This window comes from Tursiops truncatus, chromosome 15, assembly GCF_011762595.2.
Source record: "Tursiops truncatus isolate mTurTru1 chromosome 15, mTurTru1.mat.Y, whole genome shotgun sequence".
NCBI classification, from domain to species: domain Eukaryota; kingdom Metazoa; phylum Chordata; class Mammalia; order Artiodactyla; family Delphinidae; genus Tursiops; species Tursiops truncatus.
In genome coordinates, this window is record NC_047048.1 from 68732537 (window position 1) to 68757158 (window position 24622).

Here is a 24622-nt window from a genome sequence, read left to right on the forward strand (position 1 = left end):
TAGTGAATACATCTGAATGGGGCAGATGTACTAGATTCGGGGAGTGGGGGAGGGCGGGGAAATCACCATGGTCATAGCCTGAGTGACTAGCTTAAAAGAGAACTTGGAGGGATTTCCCTGGTGGCACAGTGGTTAAGAATCCGCCTGCCACTGCAGGGGACACGGGTTCGAGCTCTGGTCTGGGAAGATCCCACGTGCCGCGGAGCAACTAAACCCGTGCGCCACAACTACTGAGCCTGCGCTCTAGAGCCCGCGAGCCACAACTACTGAGCCCACGTGCCACAACTACTGAAGCCCGCGTGCCTAGAGCCCGTGCTCCACAACAAGAGAAGCCACCGCAATGAGAAGCCCGGGCACTGCAACAAAGAGCAGCCCCCACTTGCCGCAACAAGAGAAAGCCCGTGCACAGCAACAAAGACCCAATGCAGCCAAAAATAAATAAATAAATTTATATAAAAAAAAAAAGAGAGAGAGAGAGAGAACTTGGGAAGTCCAGTATAGCCAGACTGGAGTCACAGCAGAACTGAGTAATGGGCAAGTGGAGAAAGGCTTCAATGCCAGACCTTACTGGGCTAAGGAAGGTCAGAATCAGCACCAAAGAGAAACATGGAAAGCAGTGGCTTCATAGGTACAAGGGTCTTTGTTGTCCTTTGGAAGCATCTTGGGTTAACCTATTTACTATGGTGCCTTCTGAAAGGATGTGGATTGAGAGAAGTCCATGCTTCTTGTGGGCTCTACTGGTTTGGACTGCCAAGTTCTGTCCAACAAAGAACAGCGTAGACTGCTCATCATGAAAACCTTGCTCTCTGGACCCCTGCAGCTAGAATAGAGTCTTGCTCTTCCTTGAAAATATCAGACACACTCTTGCCTTGGGTGCCTCGAACAGGGACACTCTTGACATTTTATCTTTTTCAAGTCTTCAGTCAAATTTCATCTTCTGTAAAACTGCAATGTTCCCCCACTTATAACTCCAAATACCACTTATCTTGTTCCATTTTTTTCATAGCACTTGTCATTTTCTATAATGCCATATAATTTACTTATCTTTTTATTGACCATTGTTTATTTTCTGTCTCTCTCTTTCCACTCCCTACCACCACTACCATGTAAGCTTTATGAGGACATAAAGGGAGGGAATTTTCCCTGCTTTATTCACTTGATGTAGCATGAAAGCTAACACGTGTCTAGCACATAGCAGGTGCTCAACAAACATTGTTGAGTGAATGAATGGCAGGAGGGTTCTCATTATGTTCTAATCACTGAAGAGAGTAGTGCAATCTGGGATTTGAAGACATCAGCATCAAAGTATGCCATCTCCCCAATGGCCTCACAAGTGTCTGCATATCTCACGTTACTTGGGAGGGAGTACATTATAGTAGTCAGATCATATGCAAGATAAATATTAGGTTTAAATCCCTGATATAACTCTTACTAGCTATGTGACCTTGAACAAGTTACTTAGTATCTCTGAACTTCAGTCTCTACACTTGCGAAAGAAGCCTGATTCCAATAATAACTGTCACTTCAAAAGTTGTAAGGATTAAAGGATATAGCATATCACCACATCCTGCATAGCCCCTGGTACATAGTTAGGGCTAAATAAAGGTTAGTTTCTTCTCTTTTCCCCTTTAAAGACAATGAGGTATATTCCTTAAACATAAAAGTTGACTTTTCAGATTTTCCCAAATATTGGGAATATCCACAAGTGAATAAAGTTGGAGAAGGCTAAGCAGTGACTGGGGTGCGAGGGGGAGAAGGAAAAAATTGTTAGAAGCATACAGCCCTCTGGAGGAGACAAGGGAGGTCACAAGGGTAGGGGCAGCTGTAGCCACAAAGTAGTTCTGAAGAGTGTTCCTTCTGTGTTCCAGTCCTGCACTGAATGATGGAGTCCAAGGATGCCATCATTGGCCATGAGGTCTTTAGAATTAATGACGAGGACAAAGATATTAGGATTAGGACTTCCCAAGAAAAGGAATTGCAAAGAGCACCCCATCTATGTCTCCCAGACTAGCGCAATGGTCTTCTCCTGGTCTCCCCACCTCCACCATGGGATCAAAACCTAAGAGTAACCTTAGTCATCTTCAAGACTGCAGGACCACGTTTTTCACGCAGTCCACAAGAATAGTCGGTTGAATACAGAATAGTGAATCATTGTGATCCATCTTGATCACAAAATTAACATAATGGTTCATTCAACAAATACTCATCAAGCATCTGTCATATACCAAGCACCTAACGCTAGTCTCTAGGGAGACAGTGATGGTTAAAACAGAAGTGGTCTCTGCACTTTGGAGCTTACAGTTTGTGAAGAAGGCAGACAGTAACCAAAAAACTGTTAAATAAATATCTGAATACATAATACTTGTGAAAGAAGGGACTAGGAAAAAATGGTCACTGTTTATATTAGAGATTAGGAAGTCCTCAAAAGATGACAGAGAATCATAGATCTGAAGGATTAATAAGGGTCTACAATGAATGACAGAAAGGAAGAATGTTCCAGGAAGAGGGAAGGGAATTGTGGAAGCCATGATGTTGGAAAATACTTAGTGTTTTCCAAGAATAGAAGGAAAGTCAATATGACTGAACTATAATGAGAAATCCAGAGAGTGGTTAGAGATGAGACCAAAGATGTAGACAGGAATTAGATCATTCTGAGTCTTACAGGCCATGAGATGCATTTTAACTTTACTCTGAGGGCAAAGGGGAGCCGGTGACAGGTTTTCAGATGGACGGTGGCGTGGTAGGACTTGCATTTTTAAATTGCAGAACAGGCTTGGCAAATAGCTATTTTATAAGTAAAGCATAATAATGACATTGAATTATTAGGTAAACCTCTGCTGATGGATCAATTTGCAAGAAGAGTGATGGGACAGTAAAAGAAGGGTTATTAATAAGAATGGGGACCAGATTTACAAGTGCATGTATTTGCTAGGGCCCAGCTGGCTGACGACTCAGTGCAGGACCACATGAGTCTCCACTGTAGCAGAAACAGAAGTGACTCTGCTACTTTGGAGTGACTCTCTTACTTTCTGAGCCTCTGTCACATCTGTGGATCAGAGGGAATTTCATCCAACCTATATCAAAGACCCTGAAGATGAAAGGGGTTTTCACCTTGGAAAAACTGAATTGGCCCAATGAGACATTAACTGAATAAGGATACTAATTTCAAAAATCGAATATGTCCAAATATTTTCAGGCATCAAACCATCAAAATATTGACTGATCAAGAAAATACAGAGCAAGCATGGATATCTAATCAATACTTCTGGACTTAACAGTCCCGAGAATGGAATGTGGTAGAACATCCTCTCTCTATCACCTGCTTCATTACAAACAGTTGGCCACACCAATTTGTTTGTAGTCACTATTAATTCTGTAAGCAGGTATGTGTGTGTGTGGGTGTGTGTGTGGATGCATGTATAAAATAAATGTCCACTACAGCCGTGTTTTATGCTAAGTCACTTTCCTTGGATCTGATACATGCAGAAACAATACTTACTTTTTATTAGTCTTATCAACTCACACTCCAATACATTCTCCTCACTGTCAGTGGGATGATCTTTCTGGAACTGGACTCAATCCTGCTTCTCCACTTCTTAAAATCTGTGCTAGCTCCTTACAGAGAACATTATAAATTCCAAACTCTCTAGTTTTGACAATCTTTAAGACACAGCCCTTGATCCCTTTTCTAGGTTCATCTCCCACCACCTAATCCCATGGAGTTAAAAATCCAAATACTCCAGGGATGTCAAACTACTCATAATTACAAGTCCAAGGGTAAGGACTTCCTGAGAAAGAGGTCAGGGTCAGGGTGTCTCAAGGAGGATCAGGCCGCCGGGCAGAGACACCAACATCTGTCTCCTGCCCTTCATATTCTCTCTCAAGCTCTAGGGAAAAGATCATTTTATTGATGTCTTTTGGACTCTGTATTTTAGCGAAGACATTCACACTCACAAGGAATTGTACATGAGAGCAAAAGCTCTTTCCAGATTCTGAAGATCTTCAGAGACCTTGCCAAACCACATGCTAGTAATGCAAGAGTTATCACTGTAACCTAAGTGGAAACTGGAGATTTGGAAAGTATTCCGATTTATTGTTCACTCTAATCAGCCAGGCAGACCTCACACCGTGGCGCCCATGTGCATGTACTCTCTTCTTTTAGAACAGTGTGGTAGTTGAATCTCCAAGATGACCACCATTCTTTCCCTTCCTGTAGACACGTGCCATTTCCCCTGCTGAGACGTGGAGCCTGCTTCTCCACTCTTTTAGGCTTACCTGGGATGCTTTTAATAATGATATGCAGCAGAAGTAATGCCGGCCAGTTCTCAACCTAGTTTTAAGAGAACTGGCATTCCTCCCGGCTTTCTCAGAACACTCTCTCTGGGGGAAGCCAGCCAGCATGTAATAAGTCTGACTACCACGAGTCTGCCATGCTACAGAGAAGACCAAGTTAGACGCACAGGGAGAGAGACCAGCCATCCCCAGATGTTCTAGTCATTGCGACCAAGGGGTCAGACACACAAATAAATGAGCCATTTGGGCATTCCATCCCTAGCAGATGCCACTTGAGGAAGAAATGAGGACCCAGACATATGGCTCTCGGAGAGCCATCCCAATTATTTCCAGCCATTCAAGTCATTCCATCTGAGTCTCCTCATTTTCACGCAGACACAACCACTATCCCTGCTCACTCCTGCCCCAACTCTTGGCCTACAGAATTGTGAACACAATACAATGGTGGTTGTTTTATGCCATTAAGTACTGACGTGCTGTGTCATAACAAAACAAAGACAGCAATAACATGTTTCTCCTTTTCTGCCTTGACAATCTCTGATCACTCATTGTTTAAGATTCAGCTCCGCCCTGACACTTTCCTTGATCATCCTGAAGCAGCTCAAGAAGCCAAATTCCATTTCCTACTGATATTCTATCAACTCATTTTGGCTTCTTCTCATCTAAAAAACGAACAGTTCAAACCCCTTCCTTTCTACTTAGTGAGTTTCAATAACCAAAGAACATCTCAGCTCCCAAGACAAATCATGTGGGGAAGCCAGCTCTCCATGACCATACAGACTGGATCCATGTAATTGATGCCCACTGTCTCTCAGAACATTCCCGGATAACTGATGTTCTCATGGCTACTCGTGAGGCCATCCAGCCAGTGGAGCCTCACAGTCTGTTATATCTGCCTCCTGACTTCACTCTTTTTCTTGCTTCTTCCACTGGCACAGCCAGATAGCAGCCTATCTGAGTCTTTGCCTGTATTTGTGTCTGGTCTGAAGACCACCAGCTGTTATCCTTCCCTTTTCTTATGAATAGAGGAATGATTGTAGCACATTACCAGAGCAGCCAACAGTTAACTACTTGAGGATATTTTCAGTAGCAGCTCCCAATTTTGCAGGAACAACGAAAAGGGATTTGTAAAATTCCCCCCCAGCGTTGGCAGACTAGAGGTTGGTGACAGGGGTGGAGACATGCTAAGATCTGGATATCAGCTGACTGGCAAAGAAACATTCTTTGATTCCTTTCTCTGCTGCACTCAATTCTGAATGCAGAAAGTGGGTCAACAGTGTATAGTATCAGCTGTACCAGGCTTTCTGAATATTCCTTTTTATTCTGACTTAGTATTGCTATGCCTGAGTCGCATCTATCTGCACATCCATCCATTTATCCATCTAGTCAACTAAATAAGAATTTCTGTCTATCTCTTCTGTGCCACACACCATGCTACATGCTGGGGACACAGTAGTAAGCAAACAGAAATGGTCCTCACCTCTTGAATCTTGCCAACTGTCAGAAGAGTTGGACCTTAAATACATTTGAAAGATGAGGTCAGTGCTGAGAAAACAGAATTCTATGATAGCACCTAACAAAGGAATCCAATCTGGCCTGGGGAGAAAGGGGTCAGAAAAGGAAGAAATCCATGAATTGAGATCTAAAGGAGCCAATTAGAGGAACAGTGTGGGTATAGCCAGTGTTCTAGATGAGGAGTTGTAAAACATTTCTGTTAAGGGCCAGAGAGTAAATATTGAGGTTTTGTGGGCTAGATGGTCTCAATAGCAATTACTCAACTCTACCGATAGGAGCACAGGAACAGCTCTGTATAGACAAGATGTAAAAAATAAGCATAGCTCTTTTCCAGCAAAGCTTTATTTACAAAAACAAAGAGTGTGCTGGATTTGGCCTGTGGGCCGTAGTTTGTCGACCCTGCTGTAGACAGAGCAATGGCATGCGCAGAGGCCCCGTGGGAGAAGGAGTGGGGAAAAGGTGGAGCACTTAGAGAAGAAGGTAGTGTGGCTGGAGGTCACAGAGAAAGGAACAGTGAAATGTGAGAACTTGGAAAAAATGAGCAGGGCAAGATCTGGATGTAAGATCTGGATGGGGACTTCAGTTGTTAGCTTACGAAAAATCAGAAGCCAGGGAGATATGAGGTAACGTATTTACATTTGCCTTGAATAGATCTCCCTAACTGCTAAGAAGAAATGAACTAGAGAATGACAAGGATGGCTATGAGGACTATTTAGGGGCTGTGGACCTTACTGAAGCAGGAGATGATGGTAACTTGGATGAGGATGGAGGTATTGAATGTGGATGGGCTCTACACATATTGAAGAAGCAGAATAATCAAAACTTGGTATTGAATTAAATGTGGAGGGTAAGGGAAAGGAACATGTCAAGATTACTCTACATTGTATCTCTGCTAAATGTGTCTCTGATAATCATGTTTAACACATTTCTTCTTGTTTTACTGCCAAGGGATTGAAATTTTACTTTCATTTCCAGCCTTCATATAGTTAGGGAGTCAACTCACATGGCTGGTGAAGTGAAAAGTAAATCACCCAAAGACAGATGAATTACGTGGTTAATGGGCCAGAACAGCCTCCCTTCACCAGCCACCATTCTCCGCGCAGCTTCTACACGTACCTCTACTAGATGCATCATGCCGTATCACTGTGTCTGTGCTCCCTAAAATATCATGGGATTTCTGGAAGCAGAACTGCCTTTTTCATGTTTGTGTTACCAACACTTAGTATTGTGGTTGGGGGATCTCCTCACTCGACATCTGTCCACTCTAGAGGTAGGTGCAGGTTAGAGATATAATAGATGTCTGGTGGTGTAGGCAGTTCCTCTCAATACAGTCAAGAGCATCCTACTGAGTCAGCCTCTAACTAAACATCATGACATACTCCAGAAGCATGTAGGAGACCACCTAGAGAATGATGGAGATGGTAACGCAGGGGACAGAGGGATTTTGCCTGTCCTTGGCACTCTGATCTTTTTCTTCCATTTCCTTGAATTCTGCTTTGCAAAGACGTTTCCTCTCCAAACCTCTACCTCCTGTATCATACCTGCTGTCCACCTCTGTGGGCAGTGGGACAACCTACCACCTGGGCAAGAACTTTACGTGTGCTCCTCAACCTCTGTGATGATGTCAACACTACAGCTCCTTCACTGAATTTCTAAGGTATATAGATCTGCTCCCAACCACTAATATATAAATCAGACTTCAGACTTTTAAAAATTTCTATTTTGATTCAGAAAGTTATGCTTTGCCTACTGAGATCTTATCATAATCCTGGCTGAGTAGACAACCATGAGGCTACCTGATCCATGAACTCATTCACACATTCCAAGGTCCATCTCAGGGTCTGGGTGGACGACCAGAAAGTCTGCACTTGGACTAGTCACGTAGCCCCTTTCATAGACCCCTGTTTTGCCGTCAGCTTTAACTGACTGCTTTTCTGTAGGCACTTCTAATAGGTAAGTCCCAGTTTGATGCTCTGGTTCTTCCATTAACTTGCTAAGTGATGCCAGGCAACGTGTCCCATCTTAATGTGCCTCAATTTCCTTATTCATGGCAAAGTCTTCAATCACTGTGTATATACAATGTAGCAAACATTTATATCTCCAGGCCAGATTCCTCTGCTGAGCTCCAGGCCCACAAATCCAACAGCCTGCTCGACATGTCTTCAGTGACTCAACAGCACTTCAAACCGTATCTGTCTAGATCTGAACTCCCCCGCTCCTGCTTCAAATCTGGCCTCTTCTTGTGCTCATTATCTCATTTAATGTCATCATCACCGCCCACTTAGACGGAGCATAAGCAGAAAAGAGAAGTTTCTGGACTAGGTCCTGGGATGTTGGAATGGTTAGAAGAAGAACCAAGAAAGAAGCATGAGAAGAAGTCGCTGGGGAGGAAGGAGAAAAACCAGGAGAGTAGAAGTTAAGCAAAGCAAGTATTTCAAGGACAGGCTGCTGACAGGGCAATCATATAAACCCAGGTTCAAACCTCAGTCTGGTTTCTTGGTAGCTGTGTGCCCTTGAGAAAGTTACTTAAAATCTCTGAACCTCAGCTTCCCTGACCTGCCTCATAGAATTGTCGAGATTATGAAATGAAATGATGCATGTAAAGTGCTTTGTCCAGGAATTACTCACAAAATGTTAGCTGGCAGAATTATTATCTGTGTTTTCAACTTACCAAGGCTGTGGCTTTGAGCTGAGGAAAAAAAACCTAGTCTCTAAGGTCAGCTTATCCTGCTACCTAGCAACTATATACTTACATTTTCAACATCACTTCTTTATCCTTGATTACTTTAACAAGCACTTCCTAAGCGCCCTGTTACAACTCAGGACCACCTGTGAGGTGTATACAACAATTCTATTTTCTTCTCAAGATGCAGTGGCCTAGCATAAATTGTCAAAAACAAGTTCAGCTTTGTAGCTTGACTGAGGTCTCTTTGAAAGGGTATTGAGAAAGAACGTCCGGGCCAGCTCACAATGAAAGTAAAGGTCTGTAGCTGCTAAAATGCTGTCCCTACTTATTTATAATGGAAAGCTGAATCTATACAAATCAAAGAGAATATGAGGCCAGGTTCCAACAACATGCAAGGGCACCTAACACTGGGATCACTCTATTTCCAAATAGGTTGCCCCTCCTGGAAACTGAATTTAAGTAGGCTACAAATGTAAGTTCCTTCTCGGGCAGGTTCTAGCTACTGTTCCAGACATATCTCTGGCTATATGCTTTCAGAACAAAGCACCCTGTATTTTAAGGCCCCTTCCTCAAGCTCACCATACCCCTTACACCTCCGAGCCTTTGTCCCTTCTATCTGGGATAATCTTTTCCTTGCACTTTCTTCAAATCAAAATCCATTTCCTCACATAGATAGTACTGTCTAACTCACTTAGGCAGAATTAATCACCTGCTGAGCCTCTGATCAGTGTTCCTGGGGCACCACACATGCCTTTTCTCTATCATTTATCGCATTTATTGAAACTAATCCACTTACGAATCTCCTCTTGGAGGACAGTAATATCCTTGAAGGAAGAGACTATGTCTTATTTATTTTTACAATCCCTACCCTGCTTAGCATATAGTTGGCAGTCAATGAATATTTAAAGGAACACCTCAGTTATTCCCATAACCAGGAGATGAAAAGTATAATTCAATTTGAGATGGTTAGATTTGTGCAGAAATCGGATTGGGGGTCTACAGAAAATATTAGATAGAAGACAAGCCATTACTGACCATACTTCACTCCTCTGAAGGAGACCAGGGGGCAAGGACTAGAGAGGTCACAGCTCCCAACTCTAGCCCAGGTTTTGCTAATGACTCGATGAGTGACCTTGAGAAAACTCTCTGGGACTCAGTTTTTCGTCTTTAAGATGAGGAAGTTGGATCAGACGGTGTCTAAGGTAATTCTTAGTTTTGATGGTCTACTATGTCTCCTTTCGGAGTCTAATATCCTTCTCTGACACTTACCTTAGTTTAACTCTTTAATGCTTGGGATGGACAATTTGTCTACTTTCTCAAGGCCACTTAAATTTCCATTTTGCATTTCCAAGGAATAAACAATTCCATTCCACTTTGGGTTGCCAGGAACTTAATAAGTGTGTCCTTTAATCTGTCAGCCAAGAGGATGATTACAAAATATTCAATAATCTCTATAAAATATTCAGTAAAACTGGAGGTGGCAAGCTTGTAACATTCCATTTTTCTCCCAGATTCAGTTTAATCCTGGAGCCTCCAGAAAATATAATTGTCCCTTCAAACAGAACTTTGTGTATTTAAAAAAATTCCTCTTCATGATGTTCTGTTGAGTTCATGGTTTCACTGTGTGACTCATGACTGCTCCTCCTTGTAAATTTCCACTCCTTCCATTCTGACTCTCGGGTTGTTTGCCGTTCAGACAAAAGGACAGAAAGTTCCAGAGATGGTTGTGAAAGGAGCCCTGGGTTTAGGGACCCTCAGCTATATACGAGCTTTAGCAGCCCTCAGGTGCAGCATCTCCAGGCAGCCCCTCTTCCTGGTGCATCCACCCTGAGAAAGGGAAAATCAGCCTTTCTCTCTCAGTGTGCCTAACTGTGCTATCAGAGACGATTCTGCACACAGAAGAACTAGGGCTTTGGAGTCTGACAGTCCGGGGCTTTACTACTAGCCAGCGATTCTCAGACTTGAATGTGCATCAGCATTACCTGGAAGGCTCGTTAAAAACAGTGACTGCTGAGCCCCACCGGCGGAGTTTGGGGTTCAGTAGGTCTGGGGTGGGGCCCAAGAATTTGCTTCCAAAAAGTTCCCAGGTGATGCTGATGCTGCCGATCTGGGGACCACACTTTGAGCACCACTGCTTTGAGCAAATGACTCAATGTTTGCTGAAACTGAGCACTTTACTTTCCTTCTCTATAAAATGGGAATAATAACACCTATCTTACAGAAGGCAGTATAGTGGAATGATCTTGGCCGTAGGCTTAGGGGTGTCACACAGACCCAGGTTTAAGTTCCAGCTTAAAAATCTGCCATTTAAAACTATGAAGGCTTAGGCAAGTTCTTTATTATTTAAACCTCAGTTTCCTCACTTGTAAACCATCAGGGATAAGCATAACACACTTATTTAATCCTCCCAACATACCGATGATATAAGATAATGCATATAAAACACTCAGCTGGAAATGCGCTCACAATTAATGCTCAATAGATAATAGCCAGTATGATGAATATTAATAATCTAATAATTATTGTAATTTGAGGCCCCAAACTGGGAGGATTAAGTGAGCTCCTTGGCTAACCCAGCTAGAAATCAAAAATATCTCAGTACACTGGGATAACAGGGTCAAATCTAACCAGAAGACACAGCACAGATGAAATATAAAGTCTTTACTTGAGACCCTCAAATCCCGAGCTGGAAGCCATGAACTCTGTGTGAGGCAGATACGCGATGGACATTTGGAGGTTAATTCAAACGTGAGCAGTGTGTTCTGAACCCAGGTTTGGAAAAGTGAGTGAGGGTGGTGGCAGCCCCCTGAACTTCCAGTAGTTCGGCCCACGGTAGACTTGGAAACCAAACACTTCATAGACATGGACTAAATGGAGACAGATGTGCCAATCAAGATTTTGAACATGTTGGAAAACAGAAATGTGTACTGAAGAAGGTTGATAGCTGGTGTGAGGGCCGCTGAGCCTGAGGGCAGGACCTGCAGGGCACACAGCTGGCTGCAGCCCAATAGCTGGGGGTGAGGCTCAGAGCTGCAGGAAGAGAAAGACTGATTTCATTACCCTCTGGGACACCAGAGGGCAGACAAGGGCCAGCGTCTGGTTGCTGACCAACCCATACTTTGTGTGCAAAATCAGGAATGAATGGATGGAAGTTACAGAGAGCCGATTTCACCTTAAAAGAAGACAGAATCCAGTACCAGAAGAGCTGGAACCAGATATGGTCTTGGAGCTAGAAGATCTGAGATGAATTCCAGGTCCATCATTCATATATACATACATACATACATACATACATGTTTGGGTTGTGTAAAGATGCTCATTGTGAGACCATGAGTCTCCCACACCAGGCTGCAATCTCTCTCTCTTGCTCATCTCTCTCTATATCTATACAGGGCTTGGACCAGCTCAGGAATGCCCGAGGATGGGATGGGACCATCTGGTCTACAGTCCCACTTCCGAAGAAGCTCCTGGTGGGACAATTCTCACAGGCCCTTTCTGGATTACTGGGCAGCTACCTTCCCGCGACAGGCATTTTGGGCTCTGAAGTGGACAGAGGAGCCCAGAGGAGGCTCTGTCCTGTCACCTAGCAAGGCTATTCATGCTGATCTCCTTTCTTTCCGTCACCCTCCTTTGTGATGGAGAGAAAGTGTAAAGTTGGAGGAAAGACAAGACGCTTGGTTTAGAAAGTAGAACATGGGTCCAAACCTCACCATGGATTCATTATGGGACCTGAGGAAGAGCTTTTAATATCTCAGAGCACCAGTTCCCTCTACTGTAAAATGGGTTTGCTAACAAACATACCAACTAGAGAGGGTTACTGTGAGGACAGAGTAAGATGTCAGATTTGAACATGCTTATCACAGAGCCTGGCACCGGGTGGGAATCTGATTGGCTCCATGCCAGTATCCAGCCACAGGCTCCTTGCAGGACACTGTGGTGGCAGCAGCCTCTGCCCACGTGGTAGAAAAGGGGAGGAGCCATCAGCAGCCTCATACAGTGAGACCAGTGAGTGGTGAGAGCTGCATTCCTGGTGCAGGAGAAGGAACATGGATTCTGGAGTCAGATAACCCTATTTTGGCTTCCAATCCCACCCCGACTCCATGTGTGTGGGACTTTGGGCTTATTTACTCCAGTTCTCTGAAACTCAGTTTCTTCACTTATGAAACGGGAATAATACCTAATTTATAGGGTTTCTAGGAGGCTTAAGAATAGGATTTATATAAAGCATACAGTCTAGCACACTGTAGGTGCCAATAAAAGTGATCTTCCTATTTGAGCTTTTGTTACTAGAAAGCGCAGAGCCAAACTAGAATTTGAAAGTTGCCAGCCTGCATATTTAGATTACGTTTTCATATAATGGAGTTATATTTGAAAATAACCTGGTCTTGACCCTCTTGTCTTCATTTATGTTTTCCTGATCCTGATTATTTAATTCTCATACAGCTGTTTTACTGTAGGTACTTTTATGGATGTTTTTCTAAATTCTTTGAAGAACTAAGTGGATAAAACCTAACTGATGTCAGGAGAGACAGATCCTTATTATGACTCTGCAAATGCCTGTGTGATTTGCAGCATGGAGTCTCTCTGAACCTCAGTTTCCTCATCTGTAGAATGGGGGTAGTAAGAAACCTACCAGCTCTTTCATGGTGCAGGAATAAGGATCTATGGCTCCAGGTTTTTGCAAAAGGACTTTTGTAAACTATGAAAAACTTAAAAGTAGGAACATTTATTATTTTTGAGACAATGCCCTGTTTTATTAATTTTTGTAATTACACCCCTCCCCAAGCTGTGCTCAGGACTCAGGACAGGGACAGGCACGTACTAAGCACCGAGAAAATGGCCACTAAATCTCACCTCCAAGCCCTCAACAGTGCCTGCTTCTTTATTTAGCAGAGAGCTTGACGGCCCGGCATGTGATGCTCCTTCACCCACCAGACATGAAACCACTGAATAGAATGGAAGCAAAAAAGTGAAGATGGAGTTTACTAACCGTACCCAATGGGCAAGTGAGTCTGCCAAACGCTATTACATGAAGGGTAGACAGCCAAGCCCCGTATCATAGAATTCAACAGCAATTTGTTCTGAAGCATTTTGATTTGGACTAAAACAAGGAGAGGATGAGACTATGAACAAAAGACATAAAGAAGATTTAAGCAGGAATGTAAAAAGAAAGCAGCAGCAGAAAGACCCAGAAAATGATCCCAGGGAGCAAAAGGTCTCAGAAAAAAATAACAAGCAGGTACACAAGGCAGTAAGATCAAAACCAGATTACTTAATAAAAGCCAGCATTTCTTTCAACTGGAAACAATGCACACTGCTGACAGGCGCTCCTTTTTCCAGAACGCCACAGCACTCCAGAGCAACAGTCCATACCTCACAAAGCCCCCTCACCCCTGCATCCCAGAGGTCGCTGGTCCTGTACAAAATTGGGAGGCTTGATGGAACGGATGTTACGGAACTTAGCAGTCACTTGGAATCGAAAACCCAGGAAGACAAACCCACACAGTTGGATGCAAAGGTTGAATTAGGCCAGGGCCCACCTGTTCAATAATGAAATAATTGCTCAGGGCAGGTTTTTCTGTAATCTTTTCCAATGTGACATCTATTCTTGTGCTCTGCCTCTAGCAATGCTTCTTCGACATTTGCAAATAAGCTCAGGCCCTCCTAAAGACCCGATGCAGAAGCCAGTCACTTCCCTAATGCCACGAAAATAGATTCAATTTTACATACATCAGGGTGATTGCAGAAGCAATTTCTACATCTCCAGTGTAAGCATTACTTACATTTTTTTCCCCTCAAATCACACCCCAGTGATTCCATAGAGCATTTTAAAAGGTACCTGATGCATTCCAGGGCATTCAAAAGAACCCCCAGAGCATGTCTGTGGCTCTAGCCTGAGGACACCAGATGCACAGACAGAATCCTAAAATATTTACTGATTCAAACAAATGCAAAATTTCTTAATAATTGAGTATAACATCAATTGAATTTTTTCCATCTTTTTAAAAGCAATATCATTAAAATGAATGTACATACAATATACATATACACATGTCTGGGTACGCGTGTTATGTCTGTGTGCATGTATATGTGTGTATGTAAATGTAAAACACACATATATCAATCTTGGAAAGACTGTGTCTGGACTTTAAAACATCTGATTAGATTTTACTGGATATGCTGCTTCTTCCTCTCTGGCTGGCCAATCTACCTCAGTCTTGGGCGCTTTTATCTTAAGAGTCTAAGTTTTAGCTCACGGGGGAAATGGAGGTGATGTTTCCCCTTGAAATCCAAGAAATTGGTGTTACCCAGGTTTTCATTTGAAATCAGAAAGCTTAAGATCAAATACCTACAATTTTGGGATCATGATGTTTGTCATGTGTCTTTGACCATATCTCTTTGGCATTCAGAGTCCTCCCAGGACATTTTTACAAACACGGAAATGGAAAAAAAGGTGCACAAGAGCCTGGCCTGGACAGGAAAGGTTTGGGGTGAATAGGTACCACTTGGCCAGCAGTGCCATCAGCTAGACTTGCTAATGAACCTCCTTGCCTCAGGACAAAAGCAGGAGAGTCAGTGACAAGTTAACACGGCCGGCCGAAGGCTTGGGGTGGGGCGGTGCTCAGGATGCGCCTTTAAGGACAAACCAAGCCCAGTTCCTTGCTACCCTCTTTTCCACCTCTCCTTCCCTCTGTCGGCATCCTCTTTTCTTGGACCCAAGGGAATGTGAGAATCCCAGAAATTCACCCGGGTGCAGAATGGATTAAGAACTGACTTTGTGTTTAGGCAGACTGCAAACTTGCTCTGCTCTCTGAGGAAAACAGAAGTTAAATATTGACTCATGAAGTAATCAGTATGTGCTGTTAGGCTTCATCTTTAAAAGTCATTTCTCAACCTTAAGAAGTATTCAAACTTAGCATCACCAAGAGTGGGCAAAGTGATAGCACGCGTCTACTGAAATGATGCAAAGGGAAGTACATACACAATGTGACCTGTGTAGCATTTTTGCCAAAATATTTAACCTGAGTGTGATCATGATGGAAAAAATCAGACGAATCTGGACTGTGGAACATTCTGTGGACAACTGGCCTAGACTTTTAAAAGATGTCGGCATCCCGAAAGGAAAATGAAAGGTGGGAAGACTGTTGTAGATAGAAAGGTGATGGGAGACTTGGTGGCCAAATATAAAGTGAGCATCTTGACTGGATACTGGATCAAAAGATAGTAACAATTAGAGAGAACATTTTAGGGCCATGGGGAAAATTCAGCTATGGACTCTGGTCTATCAGAGATTGAAACAAGGTTATGTTTCTTGGGTAAAATAATTTCATTGTGTTTATGCTGAGGAGCTGTCCTAGTCCTCAGGAAACACATGCTGAATTCTCTGGAGGGGGAGTGTCACGATGCCTAAAACTTACTTCTAAATGGTTCATAAAATTATATTTATATATATATATATACACACACACACATATATATATATATAAAATGTATGTATACACATAGTGTGTGTGTGTGTATATGAGAGAGAGAGAGAGCAAATATTGCAAAATGCGAACAACTGGTGAATCTAGGTAAAGACTACATGCGTATTCATTTTACCATTTTTTTCAGTCTTTATAGGTTTAAAACAAAATCTCTCTCTCCCAAGGTAGCAAGTCAATATTTGAAAATAGCTGCTGTTGCCTCTTTCAAAGTTCAGCCTTCTTAACAGGGTGCCCGTAAGGACCCCCTGCGTGGCTTTTACAAATCCACATCCTGAGTCCCCGTCCCACTCCCCGTGCCCCAGGAGATTTGGATTCAGCAGGTCAGGTGTGGGGCTCAGGTATGCGGATTTTGAAAACTGCCTCAGGTAGGTGCTGTGGTACACTTGAGGTTAGGAATCATGGGTCTGAGGTACCCTTGGATCCTGGACCCATCAGGAAGCAGCTATGTAACTGTGGGAAGGTCAGCCAAACACTGAGCTCTGCATACATCATCTATAAAATGGGAACAATCATACTAAGCATCTCACAAGGCTGTGGTACAGACGAAGGTGGTCTGTAAATACTTGTTTCCTTTCTTTCTTCATCCTCATAGATCCCCGTCATCCCAAACTGACCTTATCTAAGTGATTTTTACAAAGGATGATTTCTTCCCTTTGCCACTGGCACAGTGTAGGGGGAACATTTGTCTCTGCTCATATTCCTTTAGATTTCCTGCTTTCCCTTTGGAGCAGAGGCTGGGGAATCTAGCATTTCTACGCAATTCAGAAAAAGAACTGGTTTTCAGAAAGTTAAGAGCAAAAGTCAGCACTCTTGAGTCTGATCCCCATCATCAGACTAAACTAAACTAGCTTTAGTTTACTAGTCTTGATGTTCTCCTCTGGATGGGGTGAACCCTGAAATTGTAGCCACTACAATTAGCTTGGGATCCTGTATTAACTCTGCATGAGGACACCGTCGCTCTTGACTAAATGCCACTTGGACCACTAGCTGTGTCTTGAAACTGACCAAGGCTTGGAAGGCATGCCTTCCAGTTCCGGATACGTTACTCATCAGCCATGGGACTTTGGAGAAGTCTGAGCCTCAGTTTCACAAGCTGAGAAATGGAGACAGTGATGACGCGTAACTCATCTACTTTATGTGCAGCACCGTTTTGATAACTGTAAGACACTCAGTTCAGCTTGGCATATTTTTCTCCTTAAGGGCACAACCATGTCTTCCTTCTTCTTTTTTTTTTTTTTTTTTTTTTTTTTTACTATTATTAGTTTTAACCTGCCTCTGTGTACACAAGCAGCGGTTAAGATGGCTTGCCCTCATTTCCATCTGCTTTGAGGTTCTGAAATTCTCCTTTTCGGATGGGTGGCCCCATGTCTTTGCCAGGGAGCACCTTCCTCCTGGACCACCCCAGGGAAGCATCCAGACTCCATGTCCTACAGCACCTGACACTGTGAGGGGTCAACAGCAGAGGTACCGGGGTCAAGCAGGTACGGATGTCCCCTTCCCCTTAGTTGGCTCAACTTACTGAATCCGTTAACGTCCTGTGAGCTAGAGAAGCCTTCGTCGTTGCGGCCGGTGCTGAGCTTGGTGGTGGGTTTGTCGGCCGAGGCCACGGGCCCCATCTCCCTCTGCGCTCCACTCTGGGTCTCCTTCTGCTTCTTGGCCAGCTTCCTTTGGGACATGTGCAAGGGGAATAAAATCACAGTCAGATGGTGACAGTTGCATCCAAGCACTGGAAGATCAGACTGTTCTTTTTCCCCATCCATCATCCTCAACCCCCAGACCTGGTCCATTTTCCAGAAACAGAGTCAAGGCAGGTCTTCCAAGGTCAAGGTGGAATAAACCTAAGTCTTCCTGAAACTGCTAAAGGCCTCCATTGGCTCAGAAATATGACATTTATCCTGCCTCATCCTCAGCAATGGGTGTGTTCTTTACTTGAGCTTAAAATGGGAAATAATGAGATTTGCACAACACTTTCCTTACTCTCCCTTGAAAGGGAAGAAGAGGCAGGGGGACCTTTCTGTTCCCATGGCTCTGAATGAGATTCACAATGGAGTCTGGCTTTCTCAGGGATTGCGCTCATGAAATAGCCCACCAAACAAAGGTAGATTGAAGTAGGGGCTGGTGTGGGCAGTGGGTAAGGGTGAAGGTGAGTTAGTCTTATATCTCAAAAGGATAAAGGTTAAAGCAGAACGTGATGCACAGTTATTCCCATAGTGACCCTCAGAACCAGATGGGCATTTGGAATGATGATGATGACGACGATGATGATGACGACGATGATGATGACGACGACAAAGTATAGCAGTGATGCTCAAACTCGTGTAAATTAGATCACTTTGAGAGCTGAAAAAGCATACAGATCCTAGATTCATACAAGTAGGACAGGCACTAGACCTTTGGCCACCAAGTTCCCCAGGTGATTCTGACACCAACCACTGGAGGTTGAAACCATCAGCTTTGGCATCAGACAGACCTGGGTCCATATCCTACCTCCATAGCCTGTGGCTGCATGATACACGGCAAGCTCCTTAACCTCAGTAAGTTCTGAACTTAACCTCATAGGGATTAAGTGAGGATTAAGTGAGATAATGTGTTCGGAGCACAGTGCCTGGCACACAGTGAATGTTGAACACGTGGCAGCTGCTACTCTTGTTTTTGTGTCATCACCACTGGTCCAACTGCATTCCGCTGCTGGAATCCTCTCTCCAACAGTCCCGCTGTGGAATCCCATCCCCCCTGGATTACAGCAAGTGATGGAGACTTTGGCAGCTCACTGGGAGGCTGAGGGTTGAAAAGTTCTTTTTTTTTTTTTTTAACACCTTTATTGGGGTATAATTGCTTTACAATGGTGTGTTAGTTTCTACTTTATAACAAAGTGAATCAGTTATACATATACATATGTTCCCATATCTCTTCCCTCTTGCGTCTCCCTCCCTCCCACCCTCCCTATCCCACCCCTCCAGGCGGTCACAAAGCACCGAGCTGATCTCCTTGTGCCATGCGGCTGCTTCCCACTAGCTATCTACCTTACTACGTTTGTTAGTGTGTATATGTCCATGACTCTCTCTCGCCCTGTCACAGCTCACCCTTCCCCCTCCCCATAACCTCAAGTCCGTTCTCCAGTAGGTCTGTGTCTTAAGTCAGAAAGAAAGAGACAAGTACCGTATGCTAACACATATATATGGAATTTAAGAAAAAAAAAAAAATGTCATGAAGAACCTAGGGGTAGGGCAGGAAAAGTTCTTTGTATGGATCTGAAATCTACTCCCTTTAAATGTCAACTACTGGGTCTCAGATTTATTGCCAGAGATATAAAAATATGACTAACCCCACTTGCATATGACAGTTTTCCAAATATTTCTAAATAAACAACCTGGTCCCTCTGAGTTTACCCAACATTTATGTATCTAAATATAGTAATTTTGTTCCTATCATGTGCAAGGCTATGGGTTGCACATTAAATATCTGGAGGGTATGTTCTCCCAGGTCCCTTGCTCCATTTTTTCACAGGACTTGGCTTCCAATCCCATCTTGGTCTCTCCTATTTCAACACGGAAAGGACATGTTTCCGCGATGTCCCAGAGAGGTCAAATTCAGCACCACCTAGGAAATATCCAAAGGTGAGCCCATCTGATAATGAAACAGGCAGTTTCAAGAGGTAATGATCCCCCTGTCAGAGGAGGGTAAACCTAGACTCAGCAGTATTCTAGAGGCTTTCATCTAGGATCACTTCTAGTTTGATGGTATTTTCCTTCACATGGAGTTAATCTAGCTGTAGACCGCACAGAAGAATGGCAGGTGGCACACTCAAGTGAGGAGAGAAAATGTATAAAAGGACTACTGACCAAGTGAGAAGGGTGTAAGGGGAACCCGAGGTATAATACAGTGATAGGAAAGCTGTTCATCACCTGTGGGTCCAGGGGGACAAGCAGAGGAGGCAGCAACCAGAACCCAAAAGGCGTTGTGAAGAGTAGGACACCTGTATAGAAGCAGTGAACTTCTCCCAAGGGATCCAGCCAGTCCTGGATGGCCCCCACAGGGAGGGAACCAGAGGCACAGACTCCCTGACTACATCCTCCCTCCCCCACCTGACCTCCTAGAGTGGCTCACATTAGCTGAACCCAACTGGAAGCCAAAGGCATGGCATCCATTTAGATCTTGCTCTGTAAGCAGATAGCAGAGTAGAGAAGCGTGGAGAGTGAATCTGGATCCAGGAAGAGAAGAGCTTTTGTCTGAAGACAAATGCAGCCTAAAATGCAATTCCTCTTCTTTTTTGTTTTTCTTTTTTTTTTTTTTTTTTTAATTTGCCTGGGGAAAGAAGGGCGCTCAGGAATAGAAGTGCATCTTTTGGTTACAATGCTGTGGCCACAGGCATGCTGCTCCACTAGTGAAACTATTCCAGGCAGACAGAAAAACAACAAGAAATGAAGCATTCGGTCACTTGGGCCTTTTCTCACCATTGGCAGGCAATCGGCCAGCAGGCAGGGGGAACGCAAATGAAAGAAAAACGAGTAATTCTGCTACTGATGACATTTCAAAGTTTTATTCTTCATTTATTATCAAAAAGGAGTGTGTTTCAAAATGTATAGGTGGAGCTTCCCTGGTGGTGCAGTGGTTAAGAAACTGCATGCCAATGCAGGGGACACGGGTTCGCGCCCTGGTCCGCGTGGATCCCACGTGGCACGGAACAACTAAGCCCGTGCGCCACAACTACTGGGCCTGCGCTCTAGAGCCCGTGCTCCGCAACAAGAGAAGCCACCGCAATGAGAAGCCCGCGCACCACAACGAAGAGCAGCCCCTGCTCGCCACAACTAGAGAAAGCCCGTGCACAGCAACGAAGACCCAACACAGCCAAAAATAAATAAATAAATTTATTTTTAAAAAATGTATATGTGACCTTCTTAATCATAAATTTGAAAAGATATACAGCAGACCCTCTGCCTCCATCTGAGTTCTGCTCACACCGCCCCAGCAGGAAATAAAAGGAAATCCGATAAGAAAATTAACTTTCAAACTATAAATGAGCATGTACTGGAGGCTCTGATATTTCCTTAGGGCAGAACTCCCAACCAAACTCATTCTATTCAGGGTAAGATAATATGGAAAGAGTTGTCTTAGGCACAAATCACTGGTTTCCAAAGGAATAAAAAAAAAAAGGTCTTGCTGCATCTATGAAAAACGGCATTTTACAGAAATGTTTGGGTAGCTCTGAACCCCTGGATTAAAAAAAAAAAATTAATGGAGCCTCTCTAAAACACAGATATTTAAAAACTGGACAACGGAGTGGTAAAAATCTCAGGTTTTTACATCCTTACTTTTTCACCCATGGTTGACACTATGTTTTCATAGTGATGATGATGCTATATAAAAATTTTAAAATATGTAGACAGATGTTTCAGCTACAAAATGGAAATGGAAGGGATGTAGAAGGAAATAAAACACAAAACCATACTTTTGGGATCTTATTCAAAATTTAATCACTAAAAACCCTCTTAGTAATTTAGGAAAAATCGTATTTATTCCTATAGTCATAGAGTTTAGTTGATCCCCTTCCCTCTTTTTCCTGAAGAGAGGGGGACATTCCAAACTTGGGAGTGGGGCATACAAGACCTATGGCTCCAGGCTTCAACTCAGCCTTATTTTCCACATGTGTCTCCTTTTAGGAAACACCAACTACCTCATCTTCCTGTCCTAACCATTCCTCAGTACTCCCTACTCCTCAGTGTGCCCCCATTCTTCTCCCCGGGCCACCTCCTCTTCATCCTTCGAGGCTCAGTGGCATTCAAATGTCACATCTTGGGCTTCCCTGGTGGCGCAGTGGTTGAGAGTCCGCCTGCCGATGCAGGGGACGCGGGTTTGTGCCCTGGTCCAGGAAGATCCCACATGCCGCGGAGCAGCTGGGCCCGTGAGCCGTGGCCGCTGAGTCTGCGCATCCGGAGCCTGTGCTCCGCAACGGGAGAGGCCACAGCAGTGAGAGGCCCGCGTACCGCAAAAAATAAATAAATAAATAAAAAATGTCACATCTTCTCTGAGGTTTCCTCTTGCTCCCTAAACAGATGTGTGGTTTTCTCTTCCGGGCTGACTCTCCCATTGAACACAAATTTACTTAGCACCTACACGTGCCAGTCTCTGCTGGATGTAAGACGTTCATAGCGTCAAACACTGGACATGATCTTGACCTTCATAGAACACAGACACCAGAGGCAAAGACAGGCACTAAACAGGTGAATACATGAATCGATACAAAATCACAAAGGTGATTTTCCTTCTTTTCCAAGAAGGAAAAATACATATAGCTAGGGGAGAGCAGCAAATCGCTGGTGTGAACCCTGTCAGGAGATCAAGGAGGGCCTCGTTGCCATGTCAGCCAAGCACTTGACTAATCCAACTGCGGTGATTCAACCCTCCTACCCAGGAAGGCAAGAACCTCTTGGGTGAACCTCTTTCGACTTCCTGTACCTACTCCAACTTCTTGCTGAGTGTCTGGCACACAGCCAGAGCTCAATAAATTTGTTGTGCAAATTTATGTTTAAAAGTCTACAATCTGAAGTGTAGAAAAGACTGTCATTCTACTCTGAGTACAAATTATAACCACTTAAAAAAAAGATATATGCAAGGAAAGAGGAAGAAAAAGCTGCATGAAACCAGTTTGTGGCCTGAAATACTTCTAGTTAATGAATTATTTTTGTCTAACAACTTAGCATTTCCTTCCTGGGGTGTTTGAAGAATTGATGGAATGTTCACAGAAGTCAGAGACCTTTTTTTCCCTCAGAGCCCACAGAATAGCCATAGCTATAGAACGTTTTTTAAAAAAACCTCATATAAGATAGTCACATGATATATGGGATGGTTGCATAACTCATGCTGTCCTCACAACCCTCGGGACTCAAGCACTTGTGACTTCCCGAACTTGGAATTTTTTCCTGCAGTTGTCCTGAGATTCCTGCCAATTGGGTCACACAATTTCACCAGCAGGGGGTACCAAGAGCTGTTAAAAAGAGAGCATTGTACAAGCCTATCTATTCCTCTGCTGGGTCACCTCTAGAGCTGAAGAATGTTTTAAGACATAGCAATCCGAAGTTCCCTGCTTCTGACAGGTTGGGACAACGTGATGTGGCTGGTGGTATTCTTCCTTCTAACACATCACTCGGAGGGTCCCCCGACTTTTGCTGGTGAGCTGAGCGAGGGTAGGTGGCCAGGGATGTGCCCACGATGGACCATGACTTCTGTGGTTCATCCTGAGCACCGCTCTTGATAAGGGAGGGTGGCAGGTGGAATGGCTCCACGGAGAGGACTGTAAGGGCTGTGAAAGGTTCTGGAATCATGCTACGAGAGGAGAAGGAAGAATGTCTGAAACACGGATGTTTCTCATGGAGAGGGAACATTCTGGAATGCTCTCTTCACACACGTGACATCTGGCTCTGTGTGGTCCCAGGGGTCAGAATTAGAACCACCACATTGGCTTGACACAAGGAAGAAATTTCTAGCAAAGTGGAACTGCTTGGGTCTCTTGTGGAAGTGCTTAGTGCCGAACTGCCCTTCCCACGTTTTCTTCTTTGGCAACCTTCTCTTCACCTTTAAGGGGCCAACTCAAAGGCCCACTACTCTTAGAAGTCTTTGTCTCCTCCCTAAAGTTAGTAGTTTATTTCTCTTTGCACATTAATTGGTTGGAAAAATATTTAATGAGCACCTACTTTGTTGGTGGTTAGACAGAAGTGGCTGTTAGACAGCAGGAGACCATGATGTGAAAAGCCAGACATGACCCCTGCTCTGTTTAGGCTTTTGGAAGTAATGAGCCCTCCATCATTGGAGGAGTTCACGGAGAGACTCAGAAACTACCTAGGAAAGAGGTGGTAGGGATTCCAGCATCTGGACCCTGCAAAACCCTTGAATATGTGGGTGGAGAACAGGAGACCCGGACAATTGAGGGAGAGTGTTGGTTCCATAGGGCTCTTCCCTGGATGTGAAGAGCCATATGCCCACTTTCCAGGGGAGACACTGACCAGGCACTCTTTCCTTTCTCCATAGGGTTTTCACTGACCCATCCTCCACTGGCATGTCTGGACAGACTTTCCTGGGAAAACACAAAGGGTGGAACCCTGGAGCCAGAGAGATATCTCAGTCCACAGGAGGTAGACAAAGAAAACACAGCTGAAACTCTACTCCTATTAAAAGCCGGCATTGTGCTCTTTGAAGCCCGGACAGACACTTCTATGCTGACATGATTGAATCTCTAATTAAATTTATACATCAGAAACTGGAAGGGAACTGCACCATTCTCTTATTTTGTAAAAGAAACTGAGGCCAGACAGAGGAGGAGCTTAGACAAGTCATGCAGCATTTCAGTGGAAGCCACAGGACCCTAACCTTGCTTTCTGCCTGCCAGCTCAGGACACCTGTTCCAACTTTCCTCTACCTCTCCTTCTGGGATAAAACCAGAAGTGCAAGTTCAGTCCATGGTAACAATTCTAGCCCCTTATGAATGCAGCAAAACCTCATTAATCCAAACTCCACTAACTCAGAATAACTGTAGTTGAGGCAGAGGCTGGGCTACCGCACAGCAGAGTTGATAGTGTAAACGAGGATACGGAAAAGTGCAGGATTAAAAGGAGAACACACCACTTTCTCTTCTTTCAGGAGGCAG

The 24622-nt window shown here is 43.9% G+C and overlaps 1 protein-coding gene across 2 annotated transcripts in view; it reads right to left on the minus strand.

The window, feature by feature from the left end:
• The window catches only part of PTPRT (protein tyrosine phosphatase receptor type T), a 1098787-nt gene that overhangs the window by 109602 nt on the left and 964563 nt on the right, over nt 1–24622 (minus strand). For both annotated transcript variants that reach the window (XM_033841064.2, XM_033841065.2), the window contains one exon: nt 17501–17646. In XM_033841064.2, the coding sequence (XP_033696955.1) occupies nt 17501–17646 (146 nt within the window). The remainder of the gene's footprint in view (nt 1–17500; nt 17647–24622) is intronic.